The sequence below is a fragment of the Anabrus simplex genome, chromosome 1 (assembly GCF_040414725.1).
Source record: "Anabrus simplex isolate iqAnaSimp1 chromosome 1, ASM4041472v1, whole genome shotgun sequence".
Taxonomy (NCBI): domain Eukaryota; kingdom Metazoa; phylum Arthropoda; class Insecta; order Orthoptera; family Tettigoniidae; genus Anabrus; species Anabrus simplex.
The window spans coordinates 1,504,566,680-1,504,580,393 of NC_090265.1; the positions used below are offsets into that span (position 1 = coordinate 1,504,566,680).

The following is a 13,714-nucleotide window of genomic DNA, read 5'->3' on the forward strand; positions in this document are numbered from 1 at the left end:
ATGAACTAAGTATCATCACAATCTTCTGTTTGCAACTAGCTCTATGGTCTCATTTAGTTCTAGACCTCTTATTTTTAAACTATTTAAAACGGAGTATAATATCGTCGTCTTGGTCTCCCTCTGCTCTTTAACTCCCTCCATTGTGGAATCCATTATTCATCTACATAACTTATCCTCCTCCAACTGTCTCACCACAGAAGCTGGTTCATCCATCGAGATAATTCCTAACTTAGGTTTCATCTGCTCCTTCCGAGTACCCTCCTGTTGTTCCCACCTATTTTACCGGCAGTTATTATCGATACGTTCGTCTCAGTTACTTTCAACTTATGATTTTTTTAAAATTTAGGTTGTTTGTGGGTCCGCTTAATCCATCGTATTCCATTTTTATGGACAGATATTCGTTCTGACACCACATGATTTTTCTAGTGAAAATTCAATCCCGCAATCACTGCAATCGGAACCCCGGTATTCAGGGTTGATGGCCACCAACTAAGTCTCTGAACATCGAAGAATTTATTAAACAAGAGTGTTTGAACATCATTCCGAATTCTACGCATAAGTAAAACGGAGGATTATATGGTCAAATTCTTTATTTTACCACGAAGTGTCTCTTGTCTCGTTCGACTGCCTGATAGAAAGTAATTTCTTAAAAATTATATTTTTGATTTGTGCCATGTCCGTATGTATTGCACCCTTGTAGAGCGGGTGCAGTATGTATGTATGCATTATTATGATGATTATTGTTACATCATCCCCATCATCATTATTACCTTTCACGTGCTCGGTGAATAAGGTAACGAAGTTCAATAAAGTACAGCCAAACGTGGCGAGTAGGAGTATGCATTGACTTAAGGGATAAGTGAGTGCGTGTTTCTTTCTTAGTCATTCATCAACTTGTTTTTTGTTGCAGTTTTATGTAGCTGTTACTTTTTAAAACATAAGGTAAGCTAATGGACGTACAATTCTACGCGAATCTGAACGATCTGTATCCGTTCAAGTAACTAGAGGCGAATTCACGCCATTTCTTAAGTTAGCAGTTTAGTTCGAGAAATCTCTTAGGAGTACAGTAATTGTTATCTTGTCCTTTAGGGTCACTGTTCACCAGAGATTGAAATTAATTACGCTGCAGTCTATGTGTCACAAGCCTGTGGCTCTCTGCTGACTCTTTACAAGAGGGAGCTTTTTTGTTTCACTCTTTGAGTTTTAATTATATTTCGTTTTAATTAATGTAATAAAGTGTTCTTTACCTGCACTGTAGCGAAGGGATGCCACTTCCACCCGACACGACGTAGATATCGCTACCTTCCTGGTGGAGCCGTTTGTTGTAAACGACAATGGAAATCTAAGGAACTTCATTCCAAGGGATTCTCTTACACATTCAAAAATTTTGCTGTAGTCACTTCGGTTGTGGCGACTTCGCTTTACGTCGCACCGACACAGATAGGCATGTGGCGATTTGAGAGTGTGGTCAACGGTCCCGTCGACTTCGTACATGCATTACCAGATGGCCACGGGTTTATACGGTTGGGTGTGCATTATTTATAATTTACTTAGATGGAAGCTGTCGCAGGCTGCATGTTGAGTAATATCGTGAGATTATTTTAGAGTTCAGTGAGAACTTCATAATTTGCTATCTGTTCAAGTATCTTCAGAAATGTGTGAGATATGCTGAAGATATTATGATGTGCCGCTATTTTGCCTTGAAGATATTTTCCTGTTACTTAATAGTGCTTTAACCTCGACTAACTCAGGTACAGATTTTGGCGACAGTGATACGTGAAAATGCTTGGAATGGAAAGGCAGTGAACATTGCCTCTATCCCTTTTAACCCTTAGCTAGGCAATCTACTACTACTACTACTACTACTAATAATACTATTACTACTATCAAATGGCGTCAGCGTTCAGGTTTTTGACCTAAATTACGTTCATTCAGGAGGCCTGTGTTTCAATTTCACAATCTAATTACCGAACTAACAGTGAAAGAGCTAATAATAATAATAATAATAATAATAATAATAATAATAATAATAATAATAATAATAATAACAATAATAATAGCAACACGTTATTGGGTTTAGACCTACCTTACTTTTACGGTTGCCGGGCTGAGTGGCTTGGACGGTTAAGGCGCTGGCCTTCTAACCCCAACTTGGCAGGTTCGATTCTGGCTCAGTCCAGTGGTATTTGAAGGTGCTCAAATACGACAGCCTCGTGTCGGTAGATTTACTGGCACGTAAAAGAACTCCTGCGGGACTAAATTCCGGCACTTCGGCGTCTCCGAAGGCCGTAAAAGTAGTTAGTGGGACGTGAAGAAAATAGCATTATTATTATTATTATTATTATTATTATTATTATTATTATTATTATTATTATTATTACTTTTATGGTTATGGTAGGCCCCGACGAGCTGGTATGTTGTTCCGCAGGTTTTCTTTTATGTACCGGTAAACCTGCCGACACATGGCTGTCGTATTTAACTAACTTCAATTACAACCGGACTGAGCTGGGATCGAACTCACGAAGTGATGTTCAAAAGGCCACCAGTCCACCGTCTGAGCCACTCAGACGAACCAGTGAAACAGAACTTAATTGGATGCTTCAAATCTGTGCTTTATCGGATGGATGTCTGAGCCACTAGACATCTTCAATAAAGCAACCATAGTAAATGGACGTCGACTACCGAACTCAGGATCTTGCTAGTTGCTTTACGTCGCACCGACAGAGATAGGTCTTATGGCGATGATGGGACAGGGAAAGGCTGGGAGTCGGAAGGAAGCGGCCGTGGCCTTAATTAAGGTACAGCCCCAGCATTTGCCTGATGTGAAAATGGGAAACCACGGAAAACCATCTTCAGAGCTGCCGACAGTGGGGTTAGAACCTACTATCTCCCGAATACTGGATACTGGCCGCACTTAAGCGACTGCAGCTATCGAGCTCGGTGAACTCAGGATCTGGGAATGACGAATTGGACGTATTAATTTTTATCAGCGGATACTTTTAATTTTTCTGATAAAGGTGCTTCTTGTGTGACCCTCAGCCACATGTGCCCATTCACATCATATCTGTCATTTGTTCTTTTTACTCGGCTAGTTACTAAGTGGATAAGCAGGATACGTGAGGCATACTCTGGTACAAGTGAGACATATTACGAGAAGACGGGTAGTAGGGAGGAAGGCTCCATTAGTGGCGTATTGAACTGACAGATATATCAATTAAGACCCCTCCATTAACAGATATGTGGTAAATTGTGAGAAATGAAGAACACTTACATGTTTGATGTACGTCGTTGAACTCAAAGGAGGACGTTTTCTTCCTGTGTGGGCCAGGAGAATTTATGTACTCTCCCTCTTCTTCTTACTGATCATTAACGTTGCACTTACACATACACATTTTACTGATCACTTCTCTCATGATTTACGTACAAATATGTCTGTAATAATACATATTTTGAAACATATCTACGGCCATTTTTCAGATTAGAAATCAATGAGACCTTGAATGCTAAGATGGCTGAGAGGATTTGTAGCGCTCACTACGCGGCACCTCGTTATCTGCAGGCATTTGAACTGAGTAGCTGTCTTTTGTTAGGCCATGGCCCATCAGGACAGTAGCGCAATAGGGATTATTTATGTTTTACAAATTAATGAATTGTTATCACAGGAGCTTAATCCAACATCTCAGATGTATGGAATGACGAAATTTGTGAACACTGTAACCAAATTTGAAATGTAAAACAACAAGACAGCAAACTCGTGGCACATACAGCTGTTAAGAAGACTGATGCTCATCTGGATGACCTGCAGATCTAAACGGGGTCTTATACCTACAATTCCAAACAGCTTTTCATTTCCTCTCGAGTAGTTGACCAAGCGAGTTGGCCGTGTGGTTAGGGGCGTGCAGCTGTGAGCTTGGGTTCGGGAGAACCCCATTGTCGGCAGCCCTGAAGATGGTTTTTCGTGGGTTTCCATTTTCACACTAGGCAAATCCTGGAGCTATACCTTAATTAAGGCAATGGCCGCTTCCATCCACTTCCTACTCCTTTCCTATCCCATTGTCGCCATAAGACCTATCTGTGTCGGTGCGACGTAAAGCCAACTATTGTAAAAAGAAGAAATTGTCCGGAAGTTGAGTGAACCCTGTTCAAGCTCTTTGTTTAGAATAATACATCCTTAGACGAGCCGAGAGTCGATGCCTGGTCCTCCAGTTCCAGCTTACAGGCTACCCCTACACAACGGGGCCGGTTTATTCATTCAGCGTATGGCTTTTAGCGCCGGGAGTGTCAGAGGACATATCCGACTCGTCTGTTCCAGGTCTTTCTATTTTACACCCATGGGCGACCAGCGCATCTGAGTGTGTTTCGATGATGATGATGATGATGAGGAAGAGGAGGAGGTAGGAATGGGGTGATATCCTGTGTCGGTACATAGCCTTCTCCTGTCGAATAACATTAAGAGGTCTTCTCAAGGCTTAATGTCTCCATCTGACCGACGAATTGCCATCAACAGCGTCGAATGTCTTCACTCCATATGAACACTGCGGAGAGGTGTGGGACTGAACGTAGGCTTCGGACATGCAATATAGTGATTTAAAATTGCATATCACCACATTTCCTACCCTACCTTCCAACATTTCGATGCTGATTTTTCCACCAACGGAACTCAAACCAGCTAATCATGGTGTCCGACCAATAAAAACTAGACGCCTTAAGGACAATGGCGTCTAGGCGGGCACAGGATAATTTGAAGAGATAAAAATGTAATTTCTAAATATTATTTCACCATTAAGTCTTAAAACTACTGTACCTTGTTCATCGATCGGAACTTTACGCAGAAAACCAGCGATACTATGAAGAATCTTATGGCGTACTGGATTATTATTATTATTATTATTATTACTATTGTAATGTTTCTACTGGTAATTTTTTTGTTAGTTGCTTTACGTCGCACCGACACAGATAGGTCCTATGGCGACGACGGGACAGGAAAGGGCAAGGAGTGGGAAGGAATCGGTCGTGGCCTTAATTAAGGTGCAGCCCCAGCATTTGCCTGCTGTGAAAATGGGAAATCACGGAAAACCCATTTTCAGGGCTGCCGACAGTGGGGTTCGAACGTACTATCTCCCGAATACTGGATACTGGCCGCACTTAAACGACTGCAGCTATCGAGCTCGGTAATTTATTAAGGCTAGCATTGACAAAGGAATGATTGTGACCAATATATTAGGTGCTGTCCCAGCATTTCTACTGAGTTGACCTGCGGAGTCACTACGCGAATGACATTTTAACTCATGTCCACTCAGTTACGTGGCGCATCCCGGGTCAATTCTTCAGTCTATTCTGTTTGGTGTTCCAGTCCCTAATCATAAATGAAGATACGGTGGAATACAAATTGAAATGCTACAAAGAGTTATTTTTTGTTAAGGGAAAGTGAAATAACATCCAATGCTAATGCCCAATAGAAATATCCCACACGATCTGCTGCTAATTGAATTATGTAATCCAATGATTTTAGCCGCCGGCAGTACATTTAACGTTCACCTCAAAAAATATTTTCTATCTCAATTCTTACGATTGAACACTGAATGTTCAGTGCTGTCATATTTTATTTGTTGTTCTCTGCTGTCAAAACGTGATTAAGTTCATATTTGTAACTTTTTTTGACAGGAGTCAGGTTTTGTCTGACTCCGACTTCATGGATACATCCAATAAAGCGATTATTGTATAAAGAAGAGCAAGCAAACAGGTTTAACCGATAATTGGTATTTTTGAAAACAAGAGCTAGCGAGCAGTGACTGATTCCTGCTCTCTCTCCCCTTCCACCTACTGGCTTCTAAGCTGCCCTTGGCACTCCAGCCTGACTGACATCCAACCCCCAGTGGTGTACCAACATAGAAATGACAATAATTGGACTAATAACGGGCAAGACAAGACAGCCTGGCCAGCCTTTTGATTATTTAGTTATATGATCTCCATTACAACGCTAGGGGTTGTTATGTATGACTGTGTAGGGTGGACACAGTGTTGGAAGGGATGGGACTACTCAGCCCTTGACTTGCTCTTCGGAATATAGTTGAGTGGAGGGGTGGACGTTTTGAAACACACGGTTCAGTTTTCAACTGTCAGTCAGGAACCGGGAACGTTTCCCGCCCAGTCAATTACCACCATCTAGAGATACAGCATGTCCCAAACAACAGCTGAGTCTGAAGGCTCGATTACCGCGACAGTACAGTGAATATTGGACGTGCAAATTCAGTGGGGTCTCCAATCTATTCGGTCGTCCAGAACAATACCTGCACGATTATCATCCTGAAACTGAGTATTCACTGTAATCTCCACATGCAGTAATTACATAGAGTTGTAGGCCATTATGGTCAAAGCCTATAAAATAAACTACTTTCAGTGATTGGATTAGACCTTTCTGCATTGAATTGTTAGCTCTGAGAATGTGAATTATTTTCTAGTAGGTCGAAATCTATCTGTAACAGTTAGGATATAAAAGCTGATAAAATGTGATTAAAGACAATATGACATGCTTCGTCCAATCAAGTGGCCATCTTCAGGTTTTTATAATCACATCAAATAATGAACAACCATTACTTTGGAAATATCGGGTTTTGATTTTTACATGATCTTCAGGTTTCTCAAACTACATAAAATCACAAGTAAAATTTGTACTGAAAATATAGTGGTATTTTAAATAATTATGATTTAAACGACCTGAAGATGTGATTTTATTGATAGAAACACGTCATATCTTTTATAGCAACTTTTATGTATTTAAAATACTGACTTGAAAAGTTTCTCACCTTATTGTGAGTAAATAACTTTTTCAGACTTAAATATTGAATTATGTAAAAAGTATAGCCAATTGAAAATACTAATAGGATTTTATGTTTCAGCACTGGACAAGCTGGGATTTCGCCACTTGTTTGGGCAGAGCCCAGTGGAGCCCGTGCAGCCCAATGTCGCGTTCGACATCGCCAGCCTGGTGCTGTACGGGTGTCAAGCGCTTCCCATCCGCCTCAAGATACTTCTGGACCGGCTCTTCTCCGTGTTGCAACGAGAGGAAGTCCTGCAGGTGCTCCACGGCTTCGGCTGGACCCATGAGGACTACGCTCGCGGCTACATCCTTCAGGTCAGTAATTAAAGTCAGAAGGCAAAGATTTCATTTTAGAGTCGTTGATAATTATCCCATCCCCTATGTCACTGAGAATGTCTTACTAGTCAATGACGGCATTTGTTCTGAGTGTTCAGCATTCACATGTATTTGTTTGTAAAGACAGGTATTTAGAGTGATTTGAAGAATATTTTGAAAATAAAAAAAATATTACAACTGACACTCTTTACTCTTGGAAACACTTTCATATATTTCTACACGTCGTTTCAAGCTCCAAGTTATTAGACTGCAGACATTTAGCTTTTTCTGTCATTAAGACCAAGTAATCTGGATACGGCAAACTGCTTAGTATATTTCCACCCAAATTAATCCCTTCCTGATATTTTATATATTTTAATAAATGATCCGTGTTTACTATGAACATGAAATTTGAACCACGAACGCATTCTACCAGCAATTCTCACTGCGACCGTATGGTTAACATAAATGCTTTGATTGCCCGTAGTAACCTGCCCGTAATTCCATTATCCCCTTAGTGCGGTTAATAGTATTTCTGTTGGTATTCTGTCATATAGGCCTACCTTTTCTAGATCTACGAGATAAGAAAATAATTTCTCACAGCTCAATTCAGTTACCTAGACGCATACTGAAAATCTAGTCATGACAGCCCTTCTGGGACTTACACCCACACTGATTTTCATCCACTTATTCTCTATTAGTGATCATAATCTCCTTTACAAAATCCTGTGAACACCTTGTCTGGTGTACTGATTAATAATAATAATAATAATAATAATAATAATAATAATAATAATAATAATAATCATCATCTAAAGGCTTCGCCTTGTCGCTGCAACCATTGATCTCTTCTCTCTGCGATCGTTTTCATCTCTCCATAACCTTGGCATCCAATCATCTCAACTACCTCTTCAATGATCTTCTTCCGTGGTTTCTCTCTGCCTTTCTTTCCCATCACCTTGCCTTCGAACAAGTTCTTTATGAAGTTATTATGCCGGAGAATGTGACCGAAAACTGATGCTTTTCTCCTTTTTATCGTTGTTATTAAATGTCTCTGGGTGTTTATTTCTCTAAGCACTGCTTCATTAGTTTTCTTCTCAATCCAGCTAGTTCTAGTTATCTTCCTCCATAGCCACATTTCCACTGCCTCTAGTCGTTTCACGTCCTCCTTCAAGAGAGTCCATCCTTCAAAGCCGTATAGCAGCACACTCCAAATGAACGTTTTGATAAATAATTTATTTTGTTCAGTATTTAAGGATTTATTAGTTAAGACCTGCTTCTTCTCCTCAAAGGCTTTCTTACACAGGGAAATCCTTCTTTTTATTTCCACAGTGCATCTGTTGTCATAATAATAATAATAATAATAATAATAATAATAATAATAATAATAATAATAATAATAATAATAATAATAATAATAATAATAATACTCGTAAAGCCGCAGCTACCATGTTGCAGAAATTTATAATTGGCGCCATTTATGCTGCCTGCGTTTAAATCTGGACATCCGTTTCACTCTACCACGTGGTAGAAAAATGGGACTGTCTCGGGCGATCTGTGGCTATGTTTTAGTCAGTTTTTCGGATAAACATGAAATGTGTTTCCAGATATATTCTACATGCCGACATCGTACGAGATGGAGTGCTCATTATTTTCGCCCTTTAATATCCCAGCTATCTCCGCCGGGATTGAATGCGCGATCTTAGGTTCCGAAGGCCGATACTCCTCCGGTGATCCTCAAATAATTTACATGTCATTACTTACCTCTTTAAAATCTGACCATAGTGGGTTCAAAGCCCACTGTCGGCAGCCCTGAAGATGGTTTTCCGTGGTTTCCCATTTTCACACCAGGCAAATGCTGAGGCTGTACCTTAATTAAGGCCACGGCTGATTTGTTCCCACTCCTAGCCATTTCCTATCCCATCGTCGTCTTAAGAACTATCCGTGTCGGTGCGACGTAAAGCAAGTTGTAGAAAAATTGAACATGAATGGGAATGAATGAATCCAATGTTTTGTTTAGCTAACATTTGTATTTATTGAGCAACAAAAGAGTTGAACTCCAAAATTTACGCTAGTGACGGGTTTATCTAGTCCAGTAAGGGAGGAAAGTATCGAATGCGAACAACACAATTTGTTAGGAATTCAAATAATCACGGAGCTGAAGTTCAAAGATGTTCCAAACATTTTAATGAAATGTTTGTAGGACGAAGCTATCGAACGGGAACATAGGCTATACAGTATAGGATTACGAGGGCAATATATTAATGTCATGTTGTGTAGCCAGCAGCAACATTGTCATTTTATGTCAATTAAAAGCAAAGTTAAGTCATCTCCGTACAGGCCATGAGGGCCCTTGGAGGGGTTGAAGGTAAAGGCTTCCACTATCCGCAACCCCGGCACTTGATGGAGTAGAGTGTTTAGCTCTACGCCCGGCCGCCTTTGCCCCCAGGAATCAACCTGAGTGAACCTCAGGGCCATATGCCCATCCGGAAGTGAAAATCTCATTTCTTAAATTTTACGATTTCCTGACGGGGATTCGAACCCACGTCCTTCCGGGTGAACTGAGCACTCCTTTACCGCCTCGGCCAGGCAGCCACTTTTATGTCAATTGCTTCCCGTCAACTACTTTGCCATGAATAGTAGCTGCGGTCTAGCAATGGATCTACCACTGAGAACATAATATTAACTCTGAAATAAAACTATGCCAAGTCAAACGAAGGAAGGTAAGACCATTGAGCCTGTATTAAGTGTCTTTGACTGGTTGCCTACGGGGAAGCTCTGTTTTCTAAACGGCACTTGTGCCCGTTCTGTCACGCCTATTGGGCGAGCAATTCTCGGTTGTCTCCGGGGTCCAGTAAACGTCGCTAATCACCAGTCTCTTTTGAATCTGGCTTTAAATTACAGAGGGCTGCTCAGAATTAAGACGAATTGTGAATTAATGAATAATAAGAGAACGTGTTATGAACAAGTAATTAGTACTTAGATCTGTGGGGACCTAGCATTACTGTGATGAACATCCAAAGACAAAAGAAGAGCTCTCCTGACAGGGAAGCCTGTGTTTTTCTCAATTGCTGTATCATGTAACATTTACAGTATCACCCTACACGTAATAGCCCTATTACAAGACAGAATCTCGAAGGCAAAACAGTCTTTTCCTTTGTCCACGAATTAGTGGAGAGTTCAACTTCGAAGCTCATGGCTGAGGTAACATTTAAAAATCAAAGAAACCAATTCAAATAAACACATGCCGTGACACGCTCGGTCATTCGGCGCCTGACACAATTCAGACTGTTATAATTTAATTCCGGCTACCGCTAGAATGTTCATTTTTCTTTGTTTTGGATAATTGATAACATCTGTTATACCACTTCAACGGTATAGAAAATCCTCAACTTGGACAGGAAATTAAGTTTTAGTTACGTGAAGAAGATATCTCAGCAAGGGTTTCACGAGAATTTGTTTAGTGTTTCTACAGGGTAAATAAACAAAATATTGGTGTTATAGAACCATATAATCTTATATATTACTTCTTATAACCACTGTGAATCACGCCCCGTGGTGTTAGGGGTAGCGTTCCCGCCTCTTACCCGGAGGCCCCGCGTTCGATTCCCGGCCAGGTCTGGGATTTTTACTTGTGCCTGAGGGCTGATTCGAGGCGCACTCAGACTACGTGATTAGAATTGAGGAGCTATCTGACGGTGAGATTTCGGCCCCGGTCTAGAAATCCAAGAATAACGACCGAGAGGATCGTCATGCTGACCACACGACACCTCGTAATCTGCAGGCCTTCGGGATGAGCAGCTGTCGCTTGGTAGGCCAAAGCCATGAAAGGAAGAATAACGACTGTGATCCAGTGATTAGTAAAAGCTCGGCTTCCTGTCCGATGGGACTGTATTCGATTCCAAACCGTTCAGAGTATCACAATCCAATACAAGGGTTAGGATAGGATGAATTCAGCCTTGTGAGGAAAACTGAGAAGTGAAGTTTGTTTGAATTACGATGTCGGCCATCCTAGAAGTTTGTTTAAGTATGTTTCTAGAAAATGCTGGAATGGTACTCGGTACTCACATTTACGCATGACCATCTCCTGAGTTAATTATAAATGCACACAATATATAGACGTCTGAATTCCACTGATTATTGGACACAAATAAAGTACAGTACGTGGAACGATTGACGCCGATCTCAAAAGCCTCTAAGCTCACAATACTCTCAGAGTACTCTTATGAATAAGAATCAGTTTAGAATTACAGCTTTATAGGGTCGCTACTACTCCTGTAAGTTGTAAAATATTATTGCTGGTAGTATGAACCAACATTGCCACACAACTGGCTATAACTGTGAGTAGGATTAGTTACCAGTTAATTAAGCAGGGTCTGTTTCAGATTTTTCGAATTAAATACTCTGTTAGTTACAAACGAAAAATGAAAACGAAACAAATCTGCAAGATTCCAGACAGGGATGAGGAAGTTGTTATGAAAACTGTTAATTCGAATAGACTTTTTTTCCACATTAATGCTCCTTTGTCCACCGTAACTCCTAAACTGCTGTGGTTTGGGACCTGGAATGAAAAGATGAAAACCTGCAACCTGTTTTCCAGTCAATGCTCGGGTCATGGATGGGATGAATGAAGCCCCCAACTTGCGGCGAGGATAGGAATCGTGCCGGCTGCCGAGGCTTGTCGCACTCCTCTGGGGATATGATTAATGACTGACAGATGAAATGAAATGTTAGTGGAGAGTGTTGCTGGAATGAAAGCTGCAGAGAAAGCCGGAGTACCGGGAGAAAAACCTGTCCCGCCTCCGCTTTGTCCAGCACAAATTTCACATGTATTGACCGGTATTTGAACCATGGTACCCAGTAGTGAGAGGCCGCCTGAGCCACGGAGGCTTCACCTGCAATGAATTTAACCGAATTTTCTGAGTTGGATTTTGTCCCAGTGTAAATACTCTTTTATCTACTAACAATATCCGCCGTTTTTTGAGAATGACTGAAACATTTCCTAGAATTAATAGATTTATCTGTGTGATCTAACACGAGTGCCACTGATGAATCGTACAGTAACACATCAAAGGAACGTAAGTTTCAAATGACAAACAAACCAAACAAAACAAAATCCCATGGCGTTACAGCCCTACCAAACGGTCGCTGCTCAGTCCGGAGGCCTGTAGGTTAGGCGATTTTCTCACATAGGCTAGAAATCTCTGACCTGGCCGGGAATAGAATCCGGGGTCTCGAGGTAAGAGTCAGACTCACTAACCCTAAACCGTGGAGCCAGCTTGTTGCAAATACAATTTAAAATAAGAACTTCCTTTAAACGATGGTCTATTACCTTGTTAGGACAACTTTCATAGTTATGATAATTTTATTTAGCTAAATATATTGATGAATATAACGACATTTTAATTTTAATTTACCGAATGAGTTGACCGTGCGGAAACGGTCGCATAACTGTGGATTTGCATTTGGGAGATGTTGGATCTGAGTCCCACACCCGGCAGCCCTCAATTTGGTTTTCCGTGGTTTCCCCATTTTCACACCACGAAAATGCTGGGGTTGCTCCTGAATTGAGGCCATGGCCTCTACCTTCCCAGTCGCTGCCCTTCTCCATCCTCCTTGTCTCGCCGAAAACCTTCCAAAGAAGAAAGTGATTTCAGTTATCATCAGACCTCGAAAGGAACGAGTTCTTTCCAGTATATTAGTAATGTAAGTAGAGAGTGTATGTTAGCGAATTGGAAAACTCCCTTACAGTAGCTGATCTTTTCAAGCAAATGATACCTCCGACAACACTGGTGTATAATTTTAGAGTCTTGGGACATCTCTGGTCATTAGCCCCATATACTTGTGCCCAAGTAATTTTCCATGTTGCAATTACACAAACTAATCCATCAACAAACGACGGTTACAAAACAGCTAGTACTCTGCGTGTCTGAAACAAATACTGTAGGCTATGAATAAAAAAAAGGACGATCAATCTACAGCTGTGCAATATACCCTATCCGAACCCACAATGCGCATAGATAGACTGCTTAGAAAGTACAAATTAATGTAAAGCATAATGATATACAATAACAAAAAATGAAAGTATGGAAGAATTGTTGTTCTAACATTGCGCTCTAAAATGCCAACTGACTGAGTACATCCTACGCGCATCCAATCTGGAAGGGTAGGAGAGGATTTGCAACTGAAATTAATAGTAATGCACATTGATGCTTTCACGGCCCGTACTTATCATGTCAATATCATTTCAATATTAGTGCAGTCTTTCAAACATCTGTGTTGCGTTAAAGTTGGCGTAGATGTATTCAATATTCTTTAATTGCTGAGCATACGAAATTTACATTATTTGTAGCTAAAACGTTGGCTGTCTTTGCTCCTACTTATTTGTGTGAACAACTGTCTTGGCAAATGACCTGTACCAATTTCAAGTACAGATCTCGTGTGCAGCTGAAAATAGCTTTAACTGAAATCCAGATTTTGGTGAAATAATTGACAATGTAAGACCAAAATACATGGTTACCAATATGGAAACTTATTGTTTGTTTATTGTAATCTAAAGAACACACAAACTGTAATCAT

The 13,714-nt window shown here is 40.7% G+C and overlaps 1 protein-coding gene across 1 annotated transcript in view; it reads left to right on the plus strand.

Annotated features, from left to right (window-relative positions):
- The window catches only part of LOC136861475 (zinc finger protein basonuclin-2), a 111,838-nt gene that overhangs the window by 76,431 nt on the left and 21,693 nt on the right, over positions 1-13,714 (plus strand). Inside the window, exon 2 of the mRNA XM_067138824.2 lies at positions 6,900-7,135. Coding sequence (XP_066994925.2) covers positions 6,900-7,135 — 236 coding nt within the window. The remainder of the gene's footprint in view (positions 1-6,899; positions 7,136-13,714) is intronic.